At 34.9% G+C, this 25,856-nt stretch overlaps 1 protein-coding gene and 1 long non-coding RNA gene across 8 annotated transcripts in view; both read left to right on the top strand.

Annotated features, from left to right (window-relative positions):
• The first annotated feature begins 5,272 nt into the window (after positions 1–5,272).
• LOC130052216 (uncharacterized) lies at positions 5,273–7,135 on the top strand. Its single transcript, XR_008800599.1, has 2 exons — positions 5,273–5,524; positions 6,077–7,135. It is a non-coding gene; the product is annotated as an uncharacterized LOC130052216 (long non-coding RNA).
• Positions 7,136–19,184: 12,049 nt separating this feature from the next.
• The window catches only part of LOC125647206 (beta-1,4-galactosyltransferase 1-like), a 73,676-nt gene continuing 67,004 nt past the window's right edge, over positions 19,185–25,856 (top strand). For all 7 annotated transcript variants that reach the window (XM_056156559.1, XM_056156556.1, XM_056156563.1 and 4 more), the window contains exon 1: positions 19,185–19,578. In XM_056156559.1, the coding sequence (XP_056012534.1) occupies positions 19,224–19,578 (355 nt within the window). In that variant the 5' untranslated portion in view covers positions 19,185–19,223. The remainder of the gene's footprint in view (positions 19,579–25,856) is intronic.

Genomic DNA, 25,856 nt, shown 5'->3' with positions numbered 1-25,856 from the left:
AACAGTGTCGGTACTGGAAAAGCAAAACAGTTGTAGATCTCGATCCTACTGAATGGGGTTGGACGATGAACACTGGCAAACTCCTACCTATTGAAATGTCTAAACAACCTTCAACCGACTTCCTGTTGAAAATCATCCACTGCAATTGTAAAACTGACTGCGACAATAAGAAATGTACATGTAGCTGGCATAGCGTGTTCAGGTGGATATGTAAAAAGTAGAGGAATCAATTGCTCCAATTCAAGAAATACTCCAGAATCTGATGATGAGAGTGTAAACGAAACCTAAATTTGAAAATCTGTAATATTCCAAGTCTTTTACAATAAAAGAGATGTTAATTCCGTATGCATTATCTTTTTTTTTTCATGTTTATGTTGTAAACTAATTGCATCAATTGTACAAATCCAATCCTGTTATCAACTTACAAAATAAATTGATACCAATTGATTTGATATGGTTATTAAATATTTCTAGATTTCTATGATTTAAAAAAACCAATCTAATTAAAATCAGACTTCTTAGATCCGCGCAGTATACTCTGCGTAAGTAGATCTGACATAACCCGATTGGGGGTCATGTTCAGATGAACTTTATGTCAGCCAATCAGCGCGTCGTCTTTGAAATCGTCGGTGTTCACAATTCAAGGAGGTTGCGATTGTTTGGTTTGAAAGAAATCGGAATTCCCAATTAATTTAATTTGGAAGTAATTCATATCGTACGTTTTGTTGTTTGTATGAACGGAATAAATTAGGCATTATTGCGAAAGTTTAAAATTCGTTATGCGAGAATATACAATTTTACAGTGTGGAATAAACTTCATGGGAGAGAGATTAAAGCAATTTGTTTACGAATTGCCAGGAACCGCCTAAATAGTTATCATTGTCTGAATGGCGCAATCTGGCTGACTGATAGTTCTCATGAATATTCCGAGCGAAAGGTCATGCGGACATGACCCCCTATGGGGTTATGTCAGATCCTATTGTAGCGATTGTGAGCGTATTCTAGGATCTGATTTGTAAAAAAAAAATTAACTAAATTCGTTCAATGTTGGTTGTAAAGTCATAATTTCAATTGTACAAATACTATTCTGTAATTTGAGGTTAGAAAAAGTTGTTACCAATTGATTTGATAACATTATTATTTTCCCCCACATTTCCACAGTTTTTAATGACAATGATAATTAAAAAACCATATTTGACCCAAAACTATCTTTAATATTTCTTGTGAAATTGTTATATTACTCGGACAAATCCAATTCTGAAATTCGAGTTTAGAATAAGTTGATACCAATTTATTTGATATACTATTAGTTATTAAACATTGTCAGATTTCCGCGATTTTTCAATAAAAGCCCTATTTTTATCCCAAAATTCCTTCAATATTTGTTGTCAAAGTTTTTTGATCAGTTGTACATATTCAATCCTTTCATTTTGGTTCAACATAACTTGATACTCATTTTTTGATTTGATTTAGTTATTAAATATTTCCAGATTTCCGCGATTTTTCACTAAAACCACTATTTTTTACCCCAAAATTCACTCAATATTTGTTTTTAAAGTTTTTAAATCAGTTGTACACATTCGATCATTTCATTTTAGTTCAGCATAACTTGATACCCATTGATTTCATTAAGTTATTAAATATTTCCAGATTTCAGCGATTTTTCACTAAAATCCCCCCTTTTTTTTTACCCCAAAATTCACTCAATATTTGTTTTTAAAGTTTTCAAATCAGTTGTACACATTCAATCATTTCATTTTAGTTCAGCATAACTTGATACCCATTGATTTGATTAAGTTATTAAATATTTCCAGATTTCAGCGATTTTTCAATAAAAATCCTATTTTTTACCCCAAAATTCCTTCAATATTTGTTGTCAAAGATTTTAGATCAATTGTACACATTCAATTCTTTCATTTTAGTTCAGCATAAATTGATACCCATTGATTTAATTAATTCATTAAATTTTTCCAGATTTCCGCGATTTTTCAATGAAAACCCAGTATTTTACCCCCCACCCCCACCCCTAATTTTCGCAAAATATAGAAATTTATATTCTTAATATGTTATTTGTACATATAAGCAACTTTGTTTTCAGTGGTACATGTAATTAGCTTTGTAGCAAATTTCTTGAGGTTTGGCTTAAATTTAAATGGATTGACTAGACTATATATCTTGATCAGGTAAACGGAGTTATACGTAGTCAAAATCAGTGTGTCAAGAACGACCTAATAATCGGTATGAAACAAATTTGACAGAATTTCACCCGATTATAAGCTTCATTGGCAAACCAGATTGTCACAACGACCATAGAATGAATGCTGAAATCCCTGCACTATCAACTTGTTTGCCAATAGCCTGCCTCGATTTAAGAACTGATCATACGCAGAACAGGGTCTTGTGTATCAAATTAGCTGAGATACAAAAAATACATATGTAGGCAACAATGGAACACTGCTACATAACATGGGAAGTTGACGACGGAGAAGCCGAAATCATCCCGATTACAATAAAGTTGAGTGGTTAATTTGCCGTTAATATCTATTTTCAATAAAATATCTAAGTATGAAGCAGAAGTGTACGACCCTGTGGTGTCTAATATCGAGTTCACAAGGATTTATCGAAATGACATATAAATGAAACTTATTATCGTTAATAGATAAAACGTCGTCGATATATCTAAATGTCGCATTTAAGGCCATAGCAAGATTTTTTTTTTCTTCTCATCTAAAAGTTTTTGAATAAATTCTGCTTCATATGAATATAAAAACAGGTCTACTAACAAAGGAGCACAATTCGTGTCCATGGAAACTCCAACAGACCGTTGGAAGACCTGATCAACAAAGACTACGAATATATTGTCAATGAGGAACCCCAGCACATACTTATTTTCAACTTCAGAGTACTTGTGTGTGGTATTAGAGTGATTTTAACAAAGTAATTTTTAGGATGACTCATCTCTAGATATGAGTATTTCCGTTTTCCATTTTGTTGAAGAAGCAACTGTCTTTAATGTCAAAAAGTCTAGTCTTTACGTTATCGCGAGGAATGGTCGTGTAAAGTGTTGAAAATTCATACGTTTTGATGTTAATAATTGGAGAAAAGATTTTCGATTTCAAGTTTACTAAACGTTCTTCAGAATTTTTTAAAATCCACAATTGATTTACACCACTTCTGGCATATGTAGTGGCATAGTACGTTTAGCACAGTATAGTGGCACAGTTCCTTCACAGCTGTTAATATTTTCGTGAGGAGATAGAGGCTTGGTAGAACACTTACTGAATAGAGTAATGTATATTTGTTTGAATGGTTTTCATGGAAGTTTAGGAACCCAGTGTAGGTATGGTAGCTCATATTCATCCGACCCATTGACTGCCAGTAATTTGCTAGTTGCTTCTAATTAAATGTGTTCTAGTAGTTTGTATCAGTGCAGTTCTCCCAAAGCTCATTAGCATATTCTAATAGGGGACGAATAAAAATAAAAATAGTTGTAGGTCGCTAATTACGTAGGATATTTTGATCAATGAAAAGGTGAAGATAACGAACAGTGATGAATCTCACATCTCATATAAAGAATACAAAATTAAGAGTAGGGCAAACACGAATCTTTGGACATACCAGAGATGGGATCAGGTGTCTAGGAGTATCAAACATTCCCTGTCGACCCACCGTGGGCCCTCTATCTTGATCAGGTAAACGGAGTAATCTGTAGTAAAAACCGGCTTGTAAAGAACGGTTTAACAATTAGTATGAAACGCGTCAGACAACATTTCAACCAATTACAGATTGATAAGGTATCTTCAATGATAGCATAGAGATAGGTGTCATCCGCAAATAGCCTTATGTTACTAAGAATGGTGAGAAAGGGCCAAGGACAGAGCCTTAAGGTACCCTTGCATTTGTTGGTTCAGTAAAGAAGGAAAACGCATCGATATTTACTTTTTATTGTCTGTAAGATTCTGCTCAACCCGTTGGGCAATATCACCAAAGATTCCATTAGTATATACTTGTGTAGAAGAACTTATGACACACTCTATCAAAAGCTTTCGAACTTTCGCAAAATAGAAATCTTACTTTTTCAATTTATCTACATTTGAAACAATTGTATCATATATATCTACTACCTGCCTTACAGTTATGTCATCTGGCTGAAATCCAAACTGATATTTACATAAAGATATTTTGATCAAAATTGAGATGGTGTTTGAAGAGAATTTTTCCCCATGACTTTACATGTTACACTCGTTATGAACATGTGTCTGTAATGAAATGCTTGTAGATAATTCCCTTACTCTTAAATTGCAGTCATGATGGCTAAATGCAAAACGTTTTGGATTTTTCATATTGAAATTTAAGGTTTAAAAACTTAGCTAGTTGCATTTTAATTGAAGATTATATTGGTTCTGATATTTTAAGAGAAAAGAGTTAGTTCCAGGTAGTTTAGTGATACTAGTATTTAATGAACCAATTTTGATCTGCTACTTCTTGTTCATGCAAATAGACTAGGAATTACTACTTGTATATTAAAAGCAGGTAAACCAAGAAAATTTCTGAAAAATTGGCGCCCCATTAGCCTTTTAATTGTTGTTTATAAATCAGTATCTAGGTGTATAGCTGAGCGAATAAAAAAGTCTTAGGTACATTAATACATACAGATCAAACTGGTTTTATAAAAGGAAGATATATTGGAGAAAATATCAGATTAATTTATGACATAATGGAATATATAGAACACAATCAAATACCTGGACTATTAATGCTTATATACTTTGAAAAGGCTTTTCATACTATCTCGTGGAATTTTATATATGACACACATGATTATTTTAACTTTGGAACCTCAATCAAAAACTGGATACATACATTTTATAGTAATATTAAATCATGTGTCATACAGAATGGAATAATATCTAATTATATCAATCCAGAAAGAGGCTGTAGAGGCTGTCTATATCACTATTGTAACTGACAGGGATAATCAATTTTCGTTAAGTTAGTTTTGCTGTTTTACGGGTAAATCGTATTAAATTTATATACACATGCATCGTCCGACGATGGTATATGACAATCTACCATTGTATTGAATGTATGGTTCAATAAATGTAAAATGAGAAGCTTTTGAAATATGTGACAAGTCGGTCATCTTCTAGCATCCTCGTAAAATTCACATTATCAAAGAGATGGGCGGTCCTTCTTTCACTTGTGCGCTCCGCGCACTCGTGACAGAAGGACCGCCCATCTACTTGATAATTTGAATATTACTCGGATGCTAGAAGATAACCATTACATGTAGGTCTAAATTCGTGGTACTTCACCTATAACTGGTGACCTCTCAATATGAGTGAAAAATTCTCGACAAGACGTAAGTAAATCAATCAATCATATGGAAACGTCACCATTGCCGAAGCAAAATGTAGGCCTATGCTCGGCGCTTACGGCCCATGACACCATGTACAATGCCACATGCGGGGACCGTGATCAGTGTAGCGCGGGGTTGTGATTTTGAAGCGACGAAAGTAGGACGGTAAGTATTCGAAGTCTTATTGTGTTTAATTGAAATAAATCTAGATAGCCAAAAGTATTGCACGGAAGATAATAATTATTGACAAGCTAGCACTAGGAATTGGGGAGTCCAGAACTCCTTCTAAATACTCAAACACTTAGACAATATACAGGTAGGATAGGCGCCGGGTATATTTTTCGGTGTATTTAATGAGAAACCTTCATTCCTACTACATAACGTCCACGTTTTTTCAACCAGAAACATCCCCTTTCAATGGTAACTCAATATTCTTCTGAAGAAACCAATACAAAATCATGATATGCCGAGTATTTGACTGAAAATCCTGAGTGGCGTATGGGGATGAGAATCTTGTGGCGTAGGGGGACGGAGATTTCTTTTTACTTAAGCAAAGTTCACATCTTCAGCATTGCATATACATATTGTTTTTGTTCAAAATTATACATAAAAGTCTTAAATCATTTTGTTCAAAGACAGGCATTAAAGGGTACACAAGTTAAATTACCATGTATGATTGACGGTTATCCATATGTTAAAGTTATTCATTTTTTGTAGAGAAATGGATAGCAGTTTCATTGACCACATAGAAGAAGTGGATTCTCAATCAACCCAGCACGTATATATATGTGGTGTATGCGGGAAGCATTATTCGACAAAATCAAACCTTGCACGTCACCTAGAGTCGCATGCGGCGACATCAAATGAACATTCTTGTGAACACTGGTAGAACGTTTACATGCAAATACAATTTGGCGAGACACAAAAAGATTCATGATACACGCACTACTCGTTTGCTTTGTCCACATTGTGGAGAAAAGTAGCATTCCAAAGAGTCGTTAGATTCACATATCAGATTTAAACATAAAGAATTGGGGAAAATATGCGAATCTTGTGAAAAAAGATTCAAAGACAGTTATGCTCTTAGGAGACACCTTAAATAACATTAAAGCACATGCACAAACGAAATGTGTTCAAAATGTTATGGGGTTTTCAAACAGTTGAAAAATCACTTGCCTAACTGTAGGGTAGAGAAAGTGAAAAGATTTAAATGCGACACATGCAATACATATTTCTCGGAGATGCGCATGTGCTTGTGGGAAAGACTTTGCCTACCAATTTTCCCTGAACAGGCATTCCAAAATGTTTAAATATGTTCAATCCCAGTGAATTGCATTGAAAGACGTTTATACGAGATATTTCAAAGCTTTTTGAACATAACGAGTTATTCCCTGTAATAATGACATGTTTGTTATATTTCATTTGTTATGTCAAAGGAGATGTGTTTTATCAGTCACTTCTGTTATCAATGCTTTTTAATTTGAATTTGTGATTCCATCTCAAGATGTTAATTAGCGTGATTCTATACATGTTACGTTACATATATCACTTCATATGCATAGTCCGTGACACGAACAGTTTTATAAATATGTGATCTAACTCCAGACAGGAAAATCCATATTCATTTTACGAGAATTACAGGGAAACGGGTTCAAATACTTCAATTTCAGGAACGTTTGCAACGAAAGTCTAGTGAGTGAACCAATAACTCTAGTCATTAAATAGTTGTTTGTTTTTTTCTTTTGTACATTAATAAAATTGTTGTTTTTAAAGATATTGTTATCAGTATATATATTTATTCAGTTATTTGAATTCCAAGTCTTTTTGTTGCGAGGATTTTCGACTCGTCCTTCCTATGCCACTGTCGAACAGGAAGTGCTTCCCGAGAGGGTGGCATTGGTTCTGCAATATTCCCAAACTTTATCTTTCTTTTCACCCTTTAGCGTTTGCAATCAAGTACGTGATCTCTACAAAAAGAAATTTAGAAGAATTTTTAAAGACTAAATGTTATTTTTGTCAACTGATTTAGACATAGCTACAGAAACAAATTACAAATGAAACTCCGTAGAATTTTGATACCTTGGAACTATTTCATTTTCCATCGTAGAAAACGTTTTAGGATATTCGTTCAGTATTACAGCTGTATTATTTTCTGCGTCATGCTCGGGATAAATTCCACTGGTTCTTGAAGTCCTCATAAGAAATCCTCTGATAAGAATTCCAGATAGATTATACATATACATAAATACAAACACTTTTTCTGCAAATATAATGCAGGCACTTAACATCGTTTTTAAAGTGAAAGTGGGGGCCGGTAGTGAAGAGATGATAACTTACTTATGTCACTTGCCTAAATTTCAAAATTCTAAATCGTGAGGAGAGAGAGAGAGAGAGAGAGAGAGAGAGAGAGAGAGAGAGAGAGAGAGTCGTTGAGAGAGAAGCGAGCATTCACCATTCAATCTCAATTCCCCCCCCGAACTTTGACTTCTAAATTTCCGGGGACGTGTATTCATTACACAACCTCAATTTTTCCTTAAAATTCAATTTCTTAAATCATTGGGGGGGGGGGGGGGGGGCATACTCTCCCTTACATTTTTACCATTTTCACTACCACTAATAAAATGAGGGAGGGGCAATCACCCAAAAATTTCTATTTACACATGTAAATACCTAGACCCCTATCACCTCCCCTGATTCTACGTCTGTAATGTCACAAATATACTATTCGCCAAACTATTTTCCTTTTACATAGCACGCAGTTTAATCTTACAGATATTTCATAAAAAGATATCTTTGATTTTATGAATAAGTAATACCTATTCGGGTTCAACTTGCATGTCATAACTTTCACTACACTTGTCATCAAAACTGAAACATCTCGGGCCTTTATTGAGACTTGATTGTTCGAGTACATTGACTGTAGGATACCTACTGTAGTTTCGGCTGCCAAGCTACCAACTGATCGGATGTTGTATTATCCAACTATTGCAAACATTTGTAATTTAGTGTCTATATCCATTAAAATCCCCTCATAGGTGATTATTAAAATGTCTTTGATGTATCTACCAACGGGGGGGGGGGGGGTGAGGGGGTAGAAAAATCAACCCCATCCAATAACAAATACCTAATTTCAAGCAGATATTTAATCCGATCTAACGCACTTATTCCAGAGTCATCACTTGCAGCATACCAGTTTCTGATTATATGTGTCAAATTTGTTGCGTTTTCATACTCGTTTTGACGCATCTATTGCTCAACTTCCTCGCAAAAATTGGTCCTTGCGTTAGGAACACTCTGTTTATCAATTAAATCTTTGACTAAAAGTTTTTTTTTTCAAAATTGTCTCATTTGATCTAGCGCAAGCTTTCCAAGCATCGGATGGAACTCCACATATGCCTGTAGTGTAAGTACGCACGCGCAAGTGAGTGAAGTTATGAGAGCAGTCAATCCCTTTTGCCAACAAATCACCAGTCTTCTCATTCACCTCAGGGTAGGAGAACTAAAGTTCAATAGATTGTTCAACTCCTTGAATTTCTGTTGGGCATTGTATGGGTGCCTCATATTGCCACTTTCTGAAAACTGAAGGAAATGTATATGCAGTGTAAGCAGAACGCAAAACAGCTTTTGGATACTTTTTAGAAGCCATTACCTTTGCTGCAATTTTACTTAAAGATAACGGAGATTTAAGTCTTACACGCGGCTTTGCCACCAGAGAATTGATGTCCATAGAACAAATTCCTAGAATATCACACATGTACTGAATTTTATTATCTTTTTTCTCAAGACTTTTTAAAGAGTTGAAATTTCTTTTCAATACCCCCTTCATTGATTCATACATGTACATAACATTAAGTTATGGGTGCGAAAGGGATCCTACATTTTCAAGTGTTGACAATCTATCAAGGACGATTTCGTTTGTTCCCTTTTCCCAATTCTGTCTGGTTTTCTCGTCCATTTTTAATGCATCAAAAATAGTTGCAGCTGACTGCAGAGATAAATCAAATTTTCGTTCAATTTGCAGTCACAATTGGGTTCTCAACTACATTTTCTGCCTCTGTAACTTTCGTTTCACGATCCTCATCTTCAATTGATTGTTCATTCTCAACAAAAGTACTATCGACTTCATCAAACAACTGCTGACAGTTAAGGTGGTTCTCAGATACAGAATCGTCTACGGCAGAACTATTTGTTGTAACTTCATCCACGATGTGCAGGATGTGGCCATCATTCCTATTTCTCAATTCCTCCATAACATATTCCGGTAACCAGTCTGGGGCTCTTTCAGTGGCAGAAATATCCGTGTTCACATTCAATTCAGACTCATCTGATACATTCCTAAACTTTCTACACCACAGCATTTTGTCCATATTTGTTCGGACTTTCTGAGAATTGGCATTTCTACTGTATACAGAGAGTGATCCATTTGACTGTTTTTGCCAGTAAACATGACCAAGAGGCTCATTTTTGTCGTTCCTACAATTGATGCCAGTTAGATTTCTGATAAGATCCATCTTGCTCAAACCTTTAGTATTCACCCACGCATCCTTCTGTAACTGTACTAATGTGAGTGGGTTACCATTGCTCTCATGATGCATCAACGATATCCATTGTCCATCTGTGTAAAAACCCACAACATGAATTCCCTTTTTATGACATTTCTCTAACACATGCTCAGTAGCATCTCTCATTTCCTTTCCTGACAATTTGTAGTCCTTAAGTCCATATGCTATGGGAAGAGAGCAGGGTATTTCTAAAGATGAATTTCTGTCTTTGTTCGTTAAAACCCACACCATGACTTCAATTGCTTCCCTTCTCGTTAGATGATAACTAGTTGCAATTACAGCCTTTGCACGATTTGCAGTCGCAGTGATATCATCAATAGAACACCCATGTTCTGTTCTGTCCCTTGGACACGTGTTCACAAATGGGGAAGTGGGAGTAAGTCTGCCAGATAGCCTACTGTCAATCATATGAAGTGATGGTAACTCGCACAGAAATTCAACGTTGGTCTTGACAAAAGTAGATAAAAGTTCTTTGAGTGATTTTAATTGTGGCCTACATGCACTTCTAGTAGGCTTTATAATGTCTCGTTGGTCATATAACTCAGTAGCTTCTCTCCAGATTTTATTCCACAGGATTTGGTCAAAGTGAACTTTGTAAAATGTTGTGCTCTCACTAGAGTATAAAACATATATAAGAATATCAGTCTCCAGAACAACCATTTCAGCCAAACACTGAGCAACATAATATTCCGGTAGAGAATAATGTACCGATAATTGTCTTTCTGAGGGAAAAGGGCATTTTATTTCTACTGCAGCTACTGCTTTCTCAAGTTTGGCCGAACCACCTAGATCTAAATCCAGTTTGCGAATGCTGTCATCTGATGAAACTTCTCCAAGAACATCAATGTTTTGTCCAGGTAAAACGTAACACCCCTCTTCAACAAAATGATATCTAGGGAGAAAATGGGGACAAATCTACCAACTAATGTAGCAATGGCATGTATTTCGTTTTCTGTACCATATTTGAGGCGATCATGCACAGACTGGGGAAACGATTGTTCTGATTTTTCAATGAAATTTTCATAATGGCTCTTTCGTTCCTTCAATCCTCGTAGTCCAATCGCTGAATGTAAGCTGCTACCTGTGACCCTTGCCTGCTTTCTTAACGAATGCCACACTACAGATCTGTTTAATGTTCTAAAAAAGATTGTCTCCTCTACTTCCAATAATGTGAGCATGTTATGTTGATAAGATCTGTCTAGCTCATCGGAATCTTCGTATAGGAACACTGCTTTTTCTAGTTTGCTTATGGAGACGCCAAATGCTGAAATGATATTCAATGAATTCTTTGAGCTGAAACAGCGAATCTTGTAGGACACTGATACCATACACATATCTAGATACACGCCAACTGTCACCTGCTACATTCATAATTCTTTTCAGAACAAACTGCTGTCTCGACGTCAATAATCGACTTTCTTGAATTATGTATGATAATGGGCCAATAATTGACCCCATTGTAGTCGTAAGTACTTGACAATCGACATAATGTAAGTTCGTGTCTCGACTGTTGTTATCATTAAGACTCACGAGACCAATCAGGGAGTCCAATGTAGCCTTTTTTGTTCATAATGCATCTGCTTTTGCATCAGAGGCATCCCACTCTCGAATCCAAACATGTCCACATCACCACCATTTCTATATACACCAGCTGTGACTTTCTTAGCGTCGGCGCATAATATGAAGACATTTTCGTTACTTTTCCCAAGGGTATCGAGAATGGGGTCTATAGGACCTGGCTGTATTGTACTTGGGATCTCAAACTCACCTATGTTAAATGCCGATAAGGTTTGAATGCTTGGTACGGCAAATTGATATTGGCACATTCTGGGGACAATGTACCCGTTGTTGCAAAACGATTCACTTGACCAACATTTCTTGGGCCACCCATGTAATAAATGAACTTTGCATGAAATAATCTGTAACCAGTTTTCTAAAAACGTTTTGTTTCATGGAAATATCTCATCACAGATGTGTTTTGCTTGGAATAGAACCGAGCCGTTTCCAAAAACAACGCCCTGAAAAGTATCGCGAGGCCGTGCGACCTTTTGCAAAGCCGGATTTGCAGTCAACCTCTACACCTACAGGAATCTGGAGATCTGGGCACTGTTACCGCTGTAATAAGAGGGGACACTGGAGGAAAGACTGCACAGAAAAATTGGAAGAGAATAAGATAAGTGAACATTTTGAAAATAGTAATCATTTGATTGAACAAGCTATTAAGAGCAAGCCTTGTGGTAATGTAAATCAGTCATGCTATGATTTTAGTTCACTTGTAGGGCGATTGAGAAAAAATGTAGGTTAATGGCGTTCGATAAGAGCAAATAGCTTTGTTATTGACGTTTTAGAATTTGGTTATAAGATGCCCTTGTTTACTACACCGGAACCTATTAAAATGAAGAACAACAAATCTGCTGTTTGCAGTTTGTGTCCAAAGAAATCGAAAAGTTAGTAGAGAAAGGTTGTATTCTGGAAGGAAGTAAAAAACCAAGGGTACTAAACCCGTTGACAGTAGCAGGTAATAAATTCAAACAAAGGCTGGTTTTGGACTGCAGGCATGTCAATCCACATTTGTTTAAATTCAAGCACACATATGAGAATGTCAGTACGTCTAGATATATATTTCAATCGGGTTATTACCTTTTTGCATTTGACCTAAAAAGTGCGTATTATCACAGAGTTTGATAAAGAATATTTAGGTTTAAGATGGCACGACAAGTATTATGTTTTTCAGGTGCTTCCATTTGAACTCAGTACAGCTGGTTATATGTTTTCCAAAGTCATGAGGGAAGTAGTCAAGTATTGGAGGCTACAAGGTTACAAAATTGTTATGTATTTAGATGATGGAATAGGGGGTTCTTCAAGTTTCACAGATGCAAAGATGGTTAGTGCTAGAGTTCAAGCTAATTTGAACATGTTAGGCTTCCTAGTAGCGAACGGAAAATGTCAGTGGGAGCCATTGCACACCTTGGTTTGGTTAGGGTTAGTTTGGAATACAAAGGATAATGCTATCACTGTGTCAGAAGGTAGACTTGGAAAGTTGAAAGACACTATCAAGTCTATTCTGAAAGGTTATGAAATGGGCTATTCATTATTTGATGTTAGAAGTGTGGCATCCGTTGTAGGACAGATAATATCAGCAAAAATTGCGTTTGGCACAATTGTGAAACTGGGGACGAGGTATCTGTATTTTTGTATTCAGTCACGCTCCAGTTGGAATTCGTTCATTAGGTTGAATTCAGAAAGCGTAGGTGAAATGAATAGAAAGGATGATTTGATAAGTCAGTTGACAGATTCAGATGTAGACAGAATAGCGCTGTATTGTGATGCTTCTGAATCAGGTTATGGAAGACATTTGACTTTGTGTTCAGAGGGTGAACACACAAATTATGAAGTGTTTGGAATTTGGAATGGTTGGGAATGTAGTTAAAGTTCTACATGGAGAAAGCTTGAGACTGTTAACAGAGTTTTGAAAAACTCAGTGGACATAGCTGGTGGGAACTCAGTTGAGGTTTATTCGGACAATCAGAACGTCCAGCATATATTGAGCGTAAGGAATGAAACAAAGATCTTACAGGATATGGCTATGTCTGTGCATAGATGTGAGGGAAAAAAATAAGATTTAAATTGCACATAGATACCTCGCAATGAAAATAAGAAAGCTGATAGCCTCAGTAAAATAAGTTGCTGTGACGATTGGTCAATTAAACCAAATGTTTGTAATTATTTCGATCAACTTTAGGGTCCTCATTCCTACGATAGATTTGCAAGCAATTATAATACTAAATGTTTGTTATTTAACTCTAAGACATAGTGTGAAGGCACGAGTGGAGTGGATGTTTTTACATATGTTTGGTCTCTGGATGTGAACTGGGTTGTACCACCACCGAAGTTGATACAGGAGGTGGTTCGGAAAATCGAAAGAGAAAAAATGCAAATGCACTTTAGTAGTGCTGGAGTGGACATCCGCTCCTTTTTGGCCAATGTAGATTCAGAATGAAGGGAATTTTCAGTATTATATAAAAAAAAATTATTCTCGGGTAAAAAATAATCACTGAATTTGCAGAGGCAAAGGAGATAACGGAATTTTTGGAAAACGGGGAGTGCTATTCAACATGTTATTCATACATATAGAATTTTAATTTGGTGAATTGTTTTCAGGTTTAGGATTACAGGACAAAATAAGAAAATTGGCGCATGACAACGATTACAACCTGGCACCTATATTCAGAATCTATGTCCACAGCTGGGTGTCCTAATACTTTTCAGTAAAAGCGACAACACCAACAAGAAATATTTCAATGCTTTCACAAGATGGGAGAAATTCATAAAGTTACAAGGACATGGTGCTTTGCCGGTATATTCTTTTCACGTGGCGTTATATTTAACTCATTTATTGAATAATGGTGCTTCTATTCATACTGTAAGTGCTGCGGTATACGCTATCAAATGGACGCATGACTTTAGGTTTACCAGATCCAACCAAAAACTCGTATGTAGCTTCGACATTAGAGGCTGCAAGGAGAAAAACACATCGACCCGTACAGAAAAAGGAGCCTATCACCAAGGATCTGTGTGATTCAGGAAAGCACTGACTTATTAAATGTTAGAAATCTTGCTATGATTTTATTTAGTTTTGCCGGATTCTTGAGATTTGATGAACTTAGTTCTTTGACATTTAATGATGATCAGTTGCATCAAGATTATTTAGTGTTGTGCATTCGTAAAAGCAAAACTGATAAATATAGACAGGGGAATGAGTTGCTTATATCCAAAGGATTAGCATCCGTTTGTCCAGTTATCATGTATTCAAGATATTTATCTCTTTCAGTTGATGTCGCAGACAAGAATTCGTTCTTATTCAGACCAATTTTTAGGTCTAGAGATAAGTGTAAACTTATTTACAAAAACAAAAGGCTTAGCTATACAGCTGCTAGATGTAATATATTGGCTCTTTTGAAATCAATCGTTGGTGATCAAGTTAATTTGGGGTTGTATTCTTTTAGGTCAGGTGGGGCCACTGTGGCTGCAAAAACTCCAGTGTGAATGAGAGGTGCCTAAAGAGCCATGGCAGATGGAAAACAGATGTAGCAAAGGATGGATATACTAGTATATTAGCTTCTTTGGAAAAGCGTTTGCTGGTCTCTAAAACACTGGGTTTGCAACAGTAATATTCGGCACAGTCCTTTCTTTGGTTTGTCTAGTGCACGTTCGGCTGGCTGTCAGGCAATATTATCAATGTGTTGTATTCATTTTATGGGAAGCAAGGTTGATACTTATATTTTCCCGCGTTTCGATAGTATAGCGGGAAAATGTTGTATTCACTATGTGTATTTAAAATGGTATAGCCTGTACAGTGGCATGATCCATGAATGTTATTCAGCTTTTGACCAATAGAAATGTTTAGTAAGGGGTTTTTAAGAGCTGGTTTTATTAAAGTATTCACTTCTAACCGCCATTCTGCACGGGTTAAACAAACTTTCATAACTTAATGTATATTAATTTTTATATTATTGGTGTTTTGTGAGGTCCGTTCACAAACTCCCTACACCCAGCGGTACTTGGCGATGAACACAGGTTTTCTGGAGTTTTTCATTAGTAAATATCATCATTTTATCTCTAGTTTTTTCCTGGCCGGCCCTGATGTTTGGGATGTTGTCAAGTTGAATATATGTCATATATAAAAGCAATCGGTTATGTTTGTGATCTGTAATCATATAAAATAAATGGCGGCGTCCTGCACGTACGGCTGGCTGTCAGGCAATATTATTAGTGTGTTGTATGCATTACCCAAATAAAACTTCGATCACTTATTGTGGCCACACCATACTTTCCGGGGCCACAATTTGAACAAACTTAAGTGTGCAATATATATGGGTTTAACTCTACTTCGACTACTAGCCCTGTTTCTTGAAAATATTTATTTCAAAAATTCCTAGTATACTTTAATTCCCATTGGTGATCGAATCTACACTATGTTAAGGAAGCTTTCATGTAAATTTTAACTTTTCTGGCCCAGTGTTTCTGAGAAGATTTTTAAAAAACCCCAAAAACCTATCTTTCAATTTTCTTGATTACTGTGGACATTAACTTTCGTGGGGGTTCAATTTACATGAATTACGGGGTACCTTTATCCCTCAACTTTCAAATCGCAATGAAACAATGAAATACACAATTTATATAATGTTTCAATCTACAGAAATCGTATCCACATTACATCCCAAAGGAACTGTAAAATCTGGATAATCCACAAATTCTTTCCAGTGAATTTAAATGATTCCATATCTCTTGATTATCTCCCCCTTTGAAGGGAGCATAACCCTTCATTTGATTTGAACAAGCTTGAATTCCCTTTTCTCAAGGATGCTTTTTGCTAGATTGACTGACATTGGCTTGGTGGTTCTAGGAAAGATGAAATTTTAAAAGATTTACAAGCAGACCAACAGACTGACAGACAGATAACAGCTCACTTAAATTTATCTCCCTCACGCATAGCTCTTATAAAACATTTCGGTTGAGCATCACTGAAGAGATATTATCTGTCGAAATGCGCATCCAGTGCATCAAAATTGGTACCGTATAAGTTTTACATTATGACACTTGGATCGAGGCCTCTGCTGGTGGACTGTTAGTCCCCGGGGGTCTCCACAGCCAAGTAGCTAAGTACTTCGTTACTATCTTGAAAATACGGATGTATATTTAATTGCTGTTATAAAATTTAGAAATTCAGTTCAAAATTAAGGATTATCTCCCTCATGCATAGCTCTTATCCTTAGACAAATTTGACTCCACTTTTCTGGCACTCTGTTTTCCCCTAAAATAGCTCTAAAAGTGTATTGTTATTTCGGATTTTAAACATTTCGGTTGAGCATCACTGAAGAGAAATTATTTGTCGAAATGCACATCTAGTGCATCAAAATTGGTACCGTATACGTTTTACATTCAATGTTCAACTCAGGTGAGGTAAAAAGGATAATCTGCTCTGTGCTTTATCAGAATACCACGTTTGTTGTCAACCAAGCAATGAGTGCGACTGACAGGTGCAAATCAATTAAAGGAAATTTTAGCACAGATCTTTGAGTGGTTTCCCGATATCTGTGTTGATTTAGGGAATTTAAGATTAAATTGAAGTGAGATTCAAATAAAATCAGGAAATATTTCATTCACATTTCAGTTCTGACATTGCACTGCAAGTGTCTTTGTTTTGTGAATTGAAATATACATTTAGTGGAGCATTTTAAATTCATGAATTACATATATTAATTTGCGTCTATATAGTATTGTTGTTTGTTCGAAATCCACTAGTTTACCTGTAACCGTCCAATAAGTTACCTGTAACCGTCCAATAAGTTACATGTAACCGTCCAATAAGTTACCTGTAACCGTCCAATAAGGTTAAAAATAAAATGTCCATTTTAAATCAGATTTTATAACTTATTGGATTGTCCTTGCCATTTCAAGCAATGGAAAGTATAAAAAGAACAAAGGATGACGTCATACCAATTTTTAACATCGATTGTAATGCAATATGTCCTTTTTGTAGCCTTTCAGCAGCTTGTGTTGTAACTGTCGTGAGATCTAACATTTCATCTGACTCACTCTGATGACCATTTATAGTACCCTGATCAACCATTTTGACGGTCTTTAGACAAAGTCTTCGGTATCTTACCGTCTAAAGAAAGTATGTGTTTACTTTCACAAATCATACCGACTTCATAATTCATAATTGTTCAGAATTTCAACCGTATACTTACAGGTACTCCGTTTGAGCTGCACAAAACCCGTCACATACTCACTACCATCGAAAAAACATCAGCCATTAATCTTTCGTACGCGCTATCCTGTAGGACTGTGCTTTGGGCCTCCATCAGTTCTTTCTCTCACAGAGTGGACAGTTTATGGTTTATATCTTTTACATACTATTATATTTATCACTGAAATATACGTCTCAACGAATAAAATGATATATATGCAACGTGAATGTGTCGAGATTCAACGACAATTTTGAATTTGATTCAACGAAAAACATTTAAGTCATGTTTTAATTACAAGTGAAATTAATAACAAATTGATTTATCAAATTTCACCTAAGACTGAGTTTTTGTAAAGATCTATGCAATCATTATTTTATTTCTAAAACGTCAAATGAATAAAATATATGTTTAAAAGAAAAAAATCGACAATTTTTAAAACTGTGACCTGAAACATTTTGTTAATGCGGACTATTACAGTATTTGAATGATAAATAAATAATAATAATAATCCCATATTTATATAGCACCCTTTTCATACACTATCTACGCTCAAATGTGCTTTACAATGCATATATACCTTTCAATAGAATGTTATACACAAAATACATAGGAAATAAATAAAACATTAAAAAGCAACGATATAAAAGGCGTTATCACTTGTAAACAGTCCGTAGCTGTACCTATCCCGATTGTACATATAAAACACGAAAACACAAGATACCATAAATATGCTAGATAAGAATAAACATCAGTTTCAGGGCGTATTAAAATAATAATAATAATGAAATACACACACGCACACACAGCATATAATGTCTCAATTATAATACATTAAAACATTTTTTTTTTATATAAAACGTCACAAAATGGTACTCGAAAACTGAGACACACAGTCAAAACAGATAGATAATCTTATTGCACTGAAACAGCAAACACGAATGACTGAAATGATAGAAACGAGTCCTGGAAAACTTGATGGAAAAAATGTGTTTTCAGTGACTTCTTGAACGCACACAGTGTTCTACAGTCCCTTACATGTTCTGGAAGGGCATTTCACAATAAACCGTAAAAAAGATCCCAGCCTGTAACTTTTATAATACTTTATAGCTATATGTACACAATGTAGTACTTTAATGCACTTTTACGTTAAGCTTTCGTTCAAATTCATTTGCATTTTTCTGTCTTTCTGTTGTTGATATGTGATTTGGTTCTAATATGGGGTGGGATATCCTAAATGTAAAATTAAGATGATTAAATTATTAAAATTAAGATATTTTGATAAAGTTAATAAACTATATCTTCAAAATATTGCAATTCTGAATGACATTGTATGCTAAGGTATGATTATTATTCATTTGGAAAACTTAGTGTCAATTGGAAATATAAGTTTTAAAACCACACTTTCGTTTAAACAGGAACGTGCATGCACGTGGTATGGCCTATTAAATGTACATAATAATCGAACACAAATAATACTTAAAGGTAAAGAAACACGGAAACCGTTATCTTTCGAGATCAATATTTCAATTGGAACGGTTCAGTTTAGACATGGCTTCGAGGATGATGATAAAATACTTTATATACATTTCTTTGATTGCATGCATAATTTACTTACTATATGCTCTGATCATTGAAGACTACGGTTATGATATAATCAGTTTGCCTTCAGAATCTGTTATAACAACTGCTAAGCATGGGATGCATGATAAAATCAATCTACCGCCAGAATCTGTTATAACAACAGCTAAGCATGGGATGTATGATAAAATCAATCTACCGCCAGAATCTGTTATAACAACAGCTAAGCATGGGATGTATGATCAAATCAATCTACCGCCAGAATCTGTTATAACAACAGATCACCACGGAAGACACATGTGTCCACAGCATTCACCGATCCTTGGTGAGTTTATTGAAATTGTGCTTATTCAAATTTTATTTTCTTGTGGAACTGATTTTTTATTTCAGTTATTTATCATATGAAACGTGCAGTTTTAATTATAGGTATACCATTAAATAGCAGTTAGTGCAATTTCATGTATAAATTCACAATATGTATTCAGATGCACTACTTTTAAAAAAACTGTAAACAAAGGTGGCTGATCGTTTTGTATCTGTATTCATCGGCATGTTCTCAGTCAGTATGATATTTTCCTAACCCCCAAGGTTCAACATTCACCTCGCCTTCCGGGTTCATTGAATACCAGTATTGTACTTTCCGGGTAGAAAAAGCATTGTGATGAACTCAAAATTGTAAACACTTAAATAATATCATAATTGAAATGGTTATGTGTTGTTCAGACCATAACAACATGTAGTTAATTTTCTAAATTATATCGCTGATATTTCTCCAATATCTTTCATATTCTGGATATCAATAATATTGTTAACAACATGCATTTCTCATTAGTCAGGAATCTCTCGATATTTGTTTTTAAGCAGGAAAACTACACCAGAGAAATTTGATATGGATGAAAAGTAGAAGATATGTGCAATAATATTTTTTGAAATTGAAAACTTTCTATTTTACTTTATCTAGTAAAAATTAAAAATGCAGTTTTATTACAAAGTAATCTGATTTTTTATAAATCCCTGCTGGGCTCGAACAATCGATCTACAGTTCAGCAATCGACATGCTAACCTACTGAGCTACTCAATTAAATCTAAAAGTCAGCCATTATGACAATGTACTATACCTCCTTAATCCAGTTGTATTTAGTTTTGGTATCCTTTTACATGTACATGCAAATATGTAATGTTTTATTGTGCACATTATCAAAGTTTGCATTTTAGATATAATTTATTAAGATATCCACCACACGGTATGATCTGTATATCAAAACTTGTAGTAAAATTATATTTCTGGAAATGCAACTCAGTCTTAAATATCTGTTGTGACTTAATTGTTTTCCCAAAATAAACAAAAAATCCATGCATATTAAGGAGTGGATTAGCTTGAGTTTAAAAGGTATGCATATGTTAGAATTATTCTGATATTTCAAAGTATGTCAGACTCTAAGGTGAAGGCCATGACGAAAAACATTTTGGTACAACAAGACCGGTCTTGTCACAAGGAATACATATGTGAAATATGAAAGCCTTGACACTAAGCATTCAAACTGTATGGTTAAGATTAATGTTTTTGCAGACAGACAGACTAAAAACTATATGTCCCGAATAGCCGATTACGGAGACAACAAAAATATACTCTTTATTGCTTAAGACATACCGTAAATCTGGATATTTTTGCGTCGATTTATTTTTGCGAATTTGAGTAAAAATTCTATATATTCATTTTTGTGTTTTATTTTTGCGAATTTATGTAAAAATAATTTAATTCTTATGTATCCTTGTCTCTGATTGGTCAAATTCCAATTGAGGAACGCAAGTTATTTTTGTATAACCTGGTTTGGTATGGGGACACACCCTCTTGACAACCAGATGCCGGAACTATTTTGTTTTCTCTCTTTCTAAATTTACATCGCAGCACTGTTTTCAGCCTACTATGGAATAGAAAGCCAACGTGTACAATAAGATACTTCGGTTTGATACACATGTTGTTTTCTCGTTGTCAATATTAGCATCTAGTTGTACGCAAATCACTGTTGAAAAACATCTTTCTCTGTATGTATGGTCGAATAATATATTAAAACAAGGATAGTATATTCGAATTAATGATTTGCCAAATAAGCATTACCCTCTTCATTTTGAAACACATTTATCACTGGGGGGAAAGGGGGGGGGGGATTGTTTCAATGCTTGATCCGTCTTTTAACAAAGCAAACAAAAATTCATACGTCACATTTTATCAGATGATGTCAGACACATTGACATGTGGATCGCGATTTGTCACTTGCTCACATATTTTCTTGTGTCGAATTTACTATTAGCGACAACGTTGCATACAAGGGTAATTTTTCATGTAGTAGAAGTTTTCACAGAGTTAAAAGCCACAACTTATTGCATTTTCTGATATTTGAAGATTTATTTTGGGTAGGCCTTAGCAATGCAATTTGGCGTATTTTCTCAATCTGTCGGAGATGAGCGACTTCAAAGTCAATCTCTATCTCTAAAGAGCAGCGAAATACGCATTTCGTGCATAGTCTACACATATTTTCTATCATGACAAACTCCACCTTCGATACAATATTTTGATAAATGGCTAGGCTCGGTAGAGCTAAGATTAAAGCTGGCGACCTTCACAGCTAGACGCTTCGTGTCGCTGTTGCTAAGTGAATAATTGCGCGGCTCAGTTGACTTGTATTTTTCCGAGTTTATGTACTTTTGATCAACAAAGGTTAGCATCTTTTGTCTCTTGCATTAAATTATAAGGAAAGACTTTAATTCTAGGGCAAATTATACGAGTATAACCTGGTTAGGATCAGTTTACGCTTTTTTATAATAAGCGGATTGTAAAGCGTAAACTGACGCAAACCAGGTTATACTAGTATAACTTGCCCCAGAATTAGTCATTCCTTAAACATATCAATCAAAAGGTATAAGTAGCTGACTTCGTTAAGGGTGATATCTGAAAGTTGATGGCATATAAAGATACCTAATACAATTCCACTTCACATGGATAGTTGTAAATTAGTCAGATATTTAATACAAACAAGGCGTTCTTTAAGATATCTATGAAAAACTTGAAATTTCAGTTTACCTGGAATCAGAATGTATAAAGAGCTGACTTCCTTAAGGGTAATATCTGAAAATTGATTGCATATCAAGATACCTAATACCATTCCACTTCACATGGATAGTTGTAAATTAATCAGATATCTAATACAAGCTCAGAGTTCTTTAAGATATTTATGAAAAACTTGAAATTTCAGGATACCAGGAATCAAAAGGTATAAGTAGCTGACTTCCTTAAGCATGATATCTGGAAATTTATGGCATGTCAAGATACCTAATATCACTCTTCTTCACTTTAATAATTGTAAATTAGTCTGTTATATAATACAAACTCAGAGTTCCTTAAGATATTTGCGAAAAACTTGAAATTTCAGTTTACCTGCCATCAAAAGGTATATGTAGCTGACTTCCTTAAATGTGATATCTGAAAATTGATGACATATCACGATACACAATATCACTACTCGCCATAAGTATCGTTGTAAGTTAGTTAAATATATGATATAAACACGGAGTTCCTTAAGGTATTCACACGGATCTTGAAATTTCATTGTACCGATAATCAAAATGTATAAGTAACTGATTTCCTAAAGAGTGAAATCTGAAAATTCGTGGCTACCAAAACACCATCTATCACTTCTTGCCATATGTATAGTCGTAGATTCGTCAGATATCTACTACAAACATAAAGTCAAACATGAAGTTTCTTACGGTATTCACACTTATGTTGAAATTTCAGGGTAACTCGAATCAAATTGTAAAAGTAGCAGATATCTCAAAATGGATGGTATATCAAATGATTGAAGGTCTGAATTCAATCCGTATCACTTTTAAAGTAAACACTCAGTTGAAAAAGTTTATTCGTATTTTGCATTGCAACGTTATGTAATTTGGGATAATTGAGCATGAAATTTCATACGACTCCTCGTCCTCTTTAGAAATAAATCTGATAGATAATAATTTTCAAACTCCTTAACCTTTATTTGGTAGCGAGCTATCAGTAATTATAACTTTTATATTTTGTAGTAGCTGGCTATGAGTAGCTAACTTTTCTTACTTTTAGTAGCTGGCTACTAGTAGCTAACATTTCCTGGTTCAAGTAGCTGGCTACTAGTAGCCAACTTTTCTCTTTTTAAGTAGCCAGTTACTAGTAGCTGGTTACTAGTAGCCAACTTTGCCGATCTAACTCAGAGACGATTCGCACAAAAATACATCTCAAATTATTTTTGAATGCATCATAAGCAGAAGGATAATTCGTACCCTCAAGTAGGACCCGGGGTCACCCGAAAGTAGTTCTTATATCTCGAAATAAATGCGCTTAATAATAAATACAAGTAAAACTCTTATCTGTTAGAAAGGGTGCAAGTGCCTACTTTCTGCTGACTGTCATTGTCGAAGCACAAATCTTTCGCCAGGTAGACATGCTGAAATTTACATTCTGTTAGGAATCCTTTTATTATTGTCTTTCCACTTTTCTGTGTTTTTCAAATGTTTATTAATTATTATTATTATTATCAATCTATATTTCTTTTCCTGACGGAGTGATATTTTTGTTTCAATGCTTACAGATGAATGAATTTCATCATCCTATAAAACCTAAAGAAAAAAGTATGCTATAGTGGGACCATATCGATAATGGAGACTTGTTCCCAGCCTATTGATTAATGGTTCTACAAAGGTTATCCGTTGTCAAAATTATGATATAATGATCATATAATGGTTTCCTCTGGTCACCCATTGATGTAATGGTCATATAAAGGTTACTTCTGGTCACCAATTAATGTAATGGTCATATTAGGGTTACCTCTGGCCACCAATTGATGTATATTAATGGTCAAATAAAGGTTCCCTCTGGTTACCTATTGATGTAATGATCCTTTACGAGTTACCTCTGGTCACCATAGATATAATAATCATACAAGGGTAACCGTTGATCACCCATAGAAGCAGTGGTTATAAAATGATTACCTTTGGTCATCCACTGATGTAAATGTCATATAAGGGTGTCCTTTGGTCACCCAATGATGTAAATACCATATAAGGTTACCTCTGTTCACCCTTTGATGCAATAGTCATATAAGAGTTTCCTTTGGTCACCCATTAAAGTAAATGTCATATAAGGGTTCCCTCTGGTCAATCATTAAAGTAAATGTCATATAAGGGTTCCCTCTGGTCACCCATTAAAATAAATGTCATATAAGGGTTCCACCCATTGATGTAAATGTCATATAAGGGTGTCCTCTGGTCACTTATCGATATAATGGTCATATAAGGTTACTTCTGGTCACCCATTGATGTAGTGGTCATATAAATGTTACCATTGGTCAGCCATTGATGTAATGGTCACATGAGTGTTTGCTCTGGTCACCTATTGATGTAATGATCATATACGGGATACCTCTAGTCACCAATTTATGAAATGGCCATAAATGGGTTACCTCTACTTCAAACATATAGCCAAGTACTAGGTAGAGTGACCACATGACCAATCTGCTATGTCTGAAATCCATACTTCCCATAATCTCTTATACACATGTTACAGACTCGCATTGTATATGTTTTATTTTCTATTTACAACAATTCTAATGAACAATTACAAAGGCAAACCATAACATAATCTGGACAAAATACACATGGACAATCTAAACATAGCTTTGGATATGATATGGATTAAGGATTGGTGACAAAATGCCCATTTGATAAGAAAATTTACAAACGGATAGACAATTGATAAAAAAAAAAAAACCTCATTTTATTCTTTGGCTCAGATGAGCTAAATATTTCACTTTAACACTGTTGTAGCATCATAAAATATAATCCATAGTAACATAATTTTCATGTCTGAAATTAATAGTTGACAAGAGGTCACCCCCAGGTACAACATTATCTTATAATCATCTATGAATAAATTGCAAATAAATAAAAGGACGATATTTCAAGTTCAATTTCACTGCATTGTAATTATTATATGCTAGGTTCATATCACAATCTCGTATTTAGGAAAATCGGAGGGATGCAGTTCGCGATAACAGTGACTTATCATTTCTAAAATTAGGCTATATTTTGCTAAGAAATGATGACATATAAATGATCAATAATGACTTCATTTCCCTTTGGTAGTGTGTCATATACATTGTCAGCATTGTACTTTCACTTTTATGTGGGACTATTTTTATAGCGTAGTAAACTGGGTACAAAAATAGGGTGACCCGGGGTCATACTAAAATGAGATGACCCTGAGTCCTATTTGAGTGTACGAATTATCCTTCTGCGCATCATAATGGAAACCGATCCTGAAGTCATTAATTGAAAGACACCTGTATTCCAAACCCGATCTAATTTAACTGCAATTCTATCTATTTCTCGTAAAAAGGCACATACTTTATATGAAATATAGACCCTATTGTGTATATAGAGAAAATCAGCAAAGTAGGCATGGACTTTATTTGTCTAGTATTGACCATTGCACACAACAGAAAAGACTTGAGCCACAATTCACCAAGAATGGCCTATTCTTAGATTTTAATGAGTTTTACAAAAATACTC

This window comes from Ostrea edulis, chromosome 1 (assembly GCF_947568905.1).
Source record: "Ostrea edulis chromosome 1, xbOstEdul1.1, whole genome shotgun sequence".
Lineage (NCBI taxonomy): Eukaryota > Metazoa > Mollusca > Bivalvia > Ostreida > Ostreidae > Ostrea > Ostrea edulis.
This window is presented reverse-complemented; position numbering and strand designations above follow the sequence as displayed.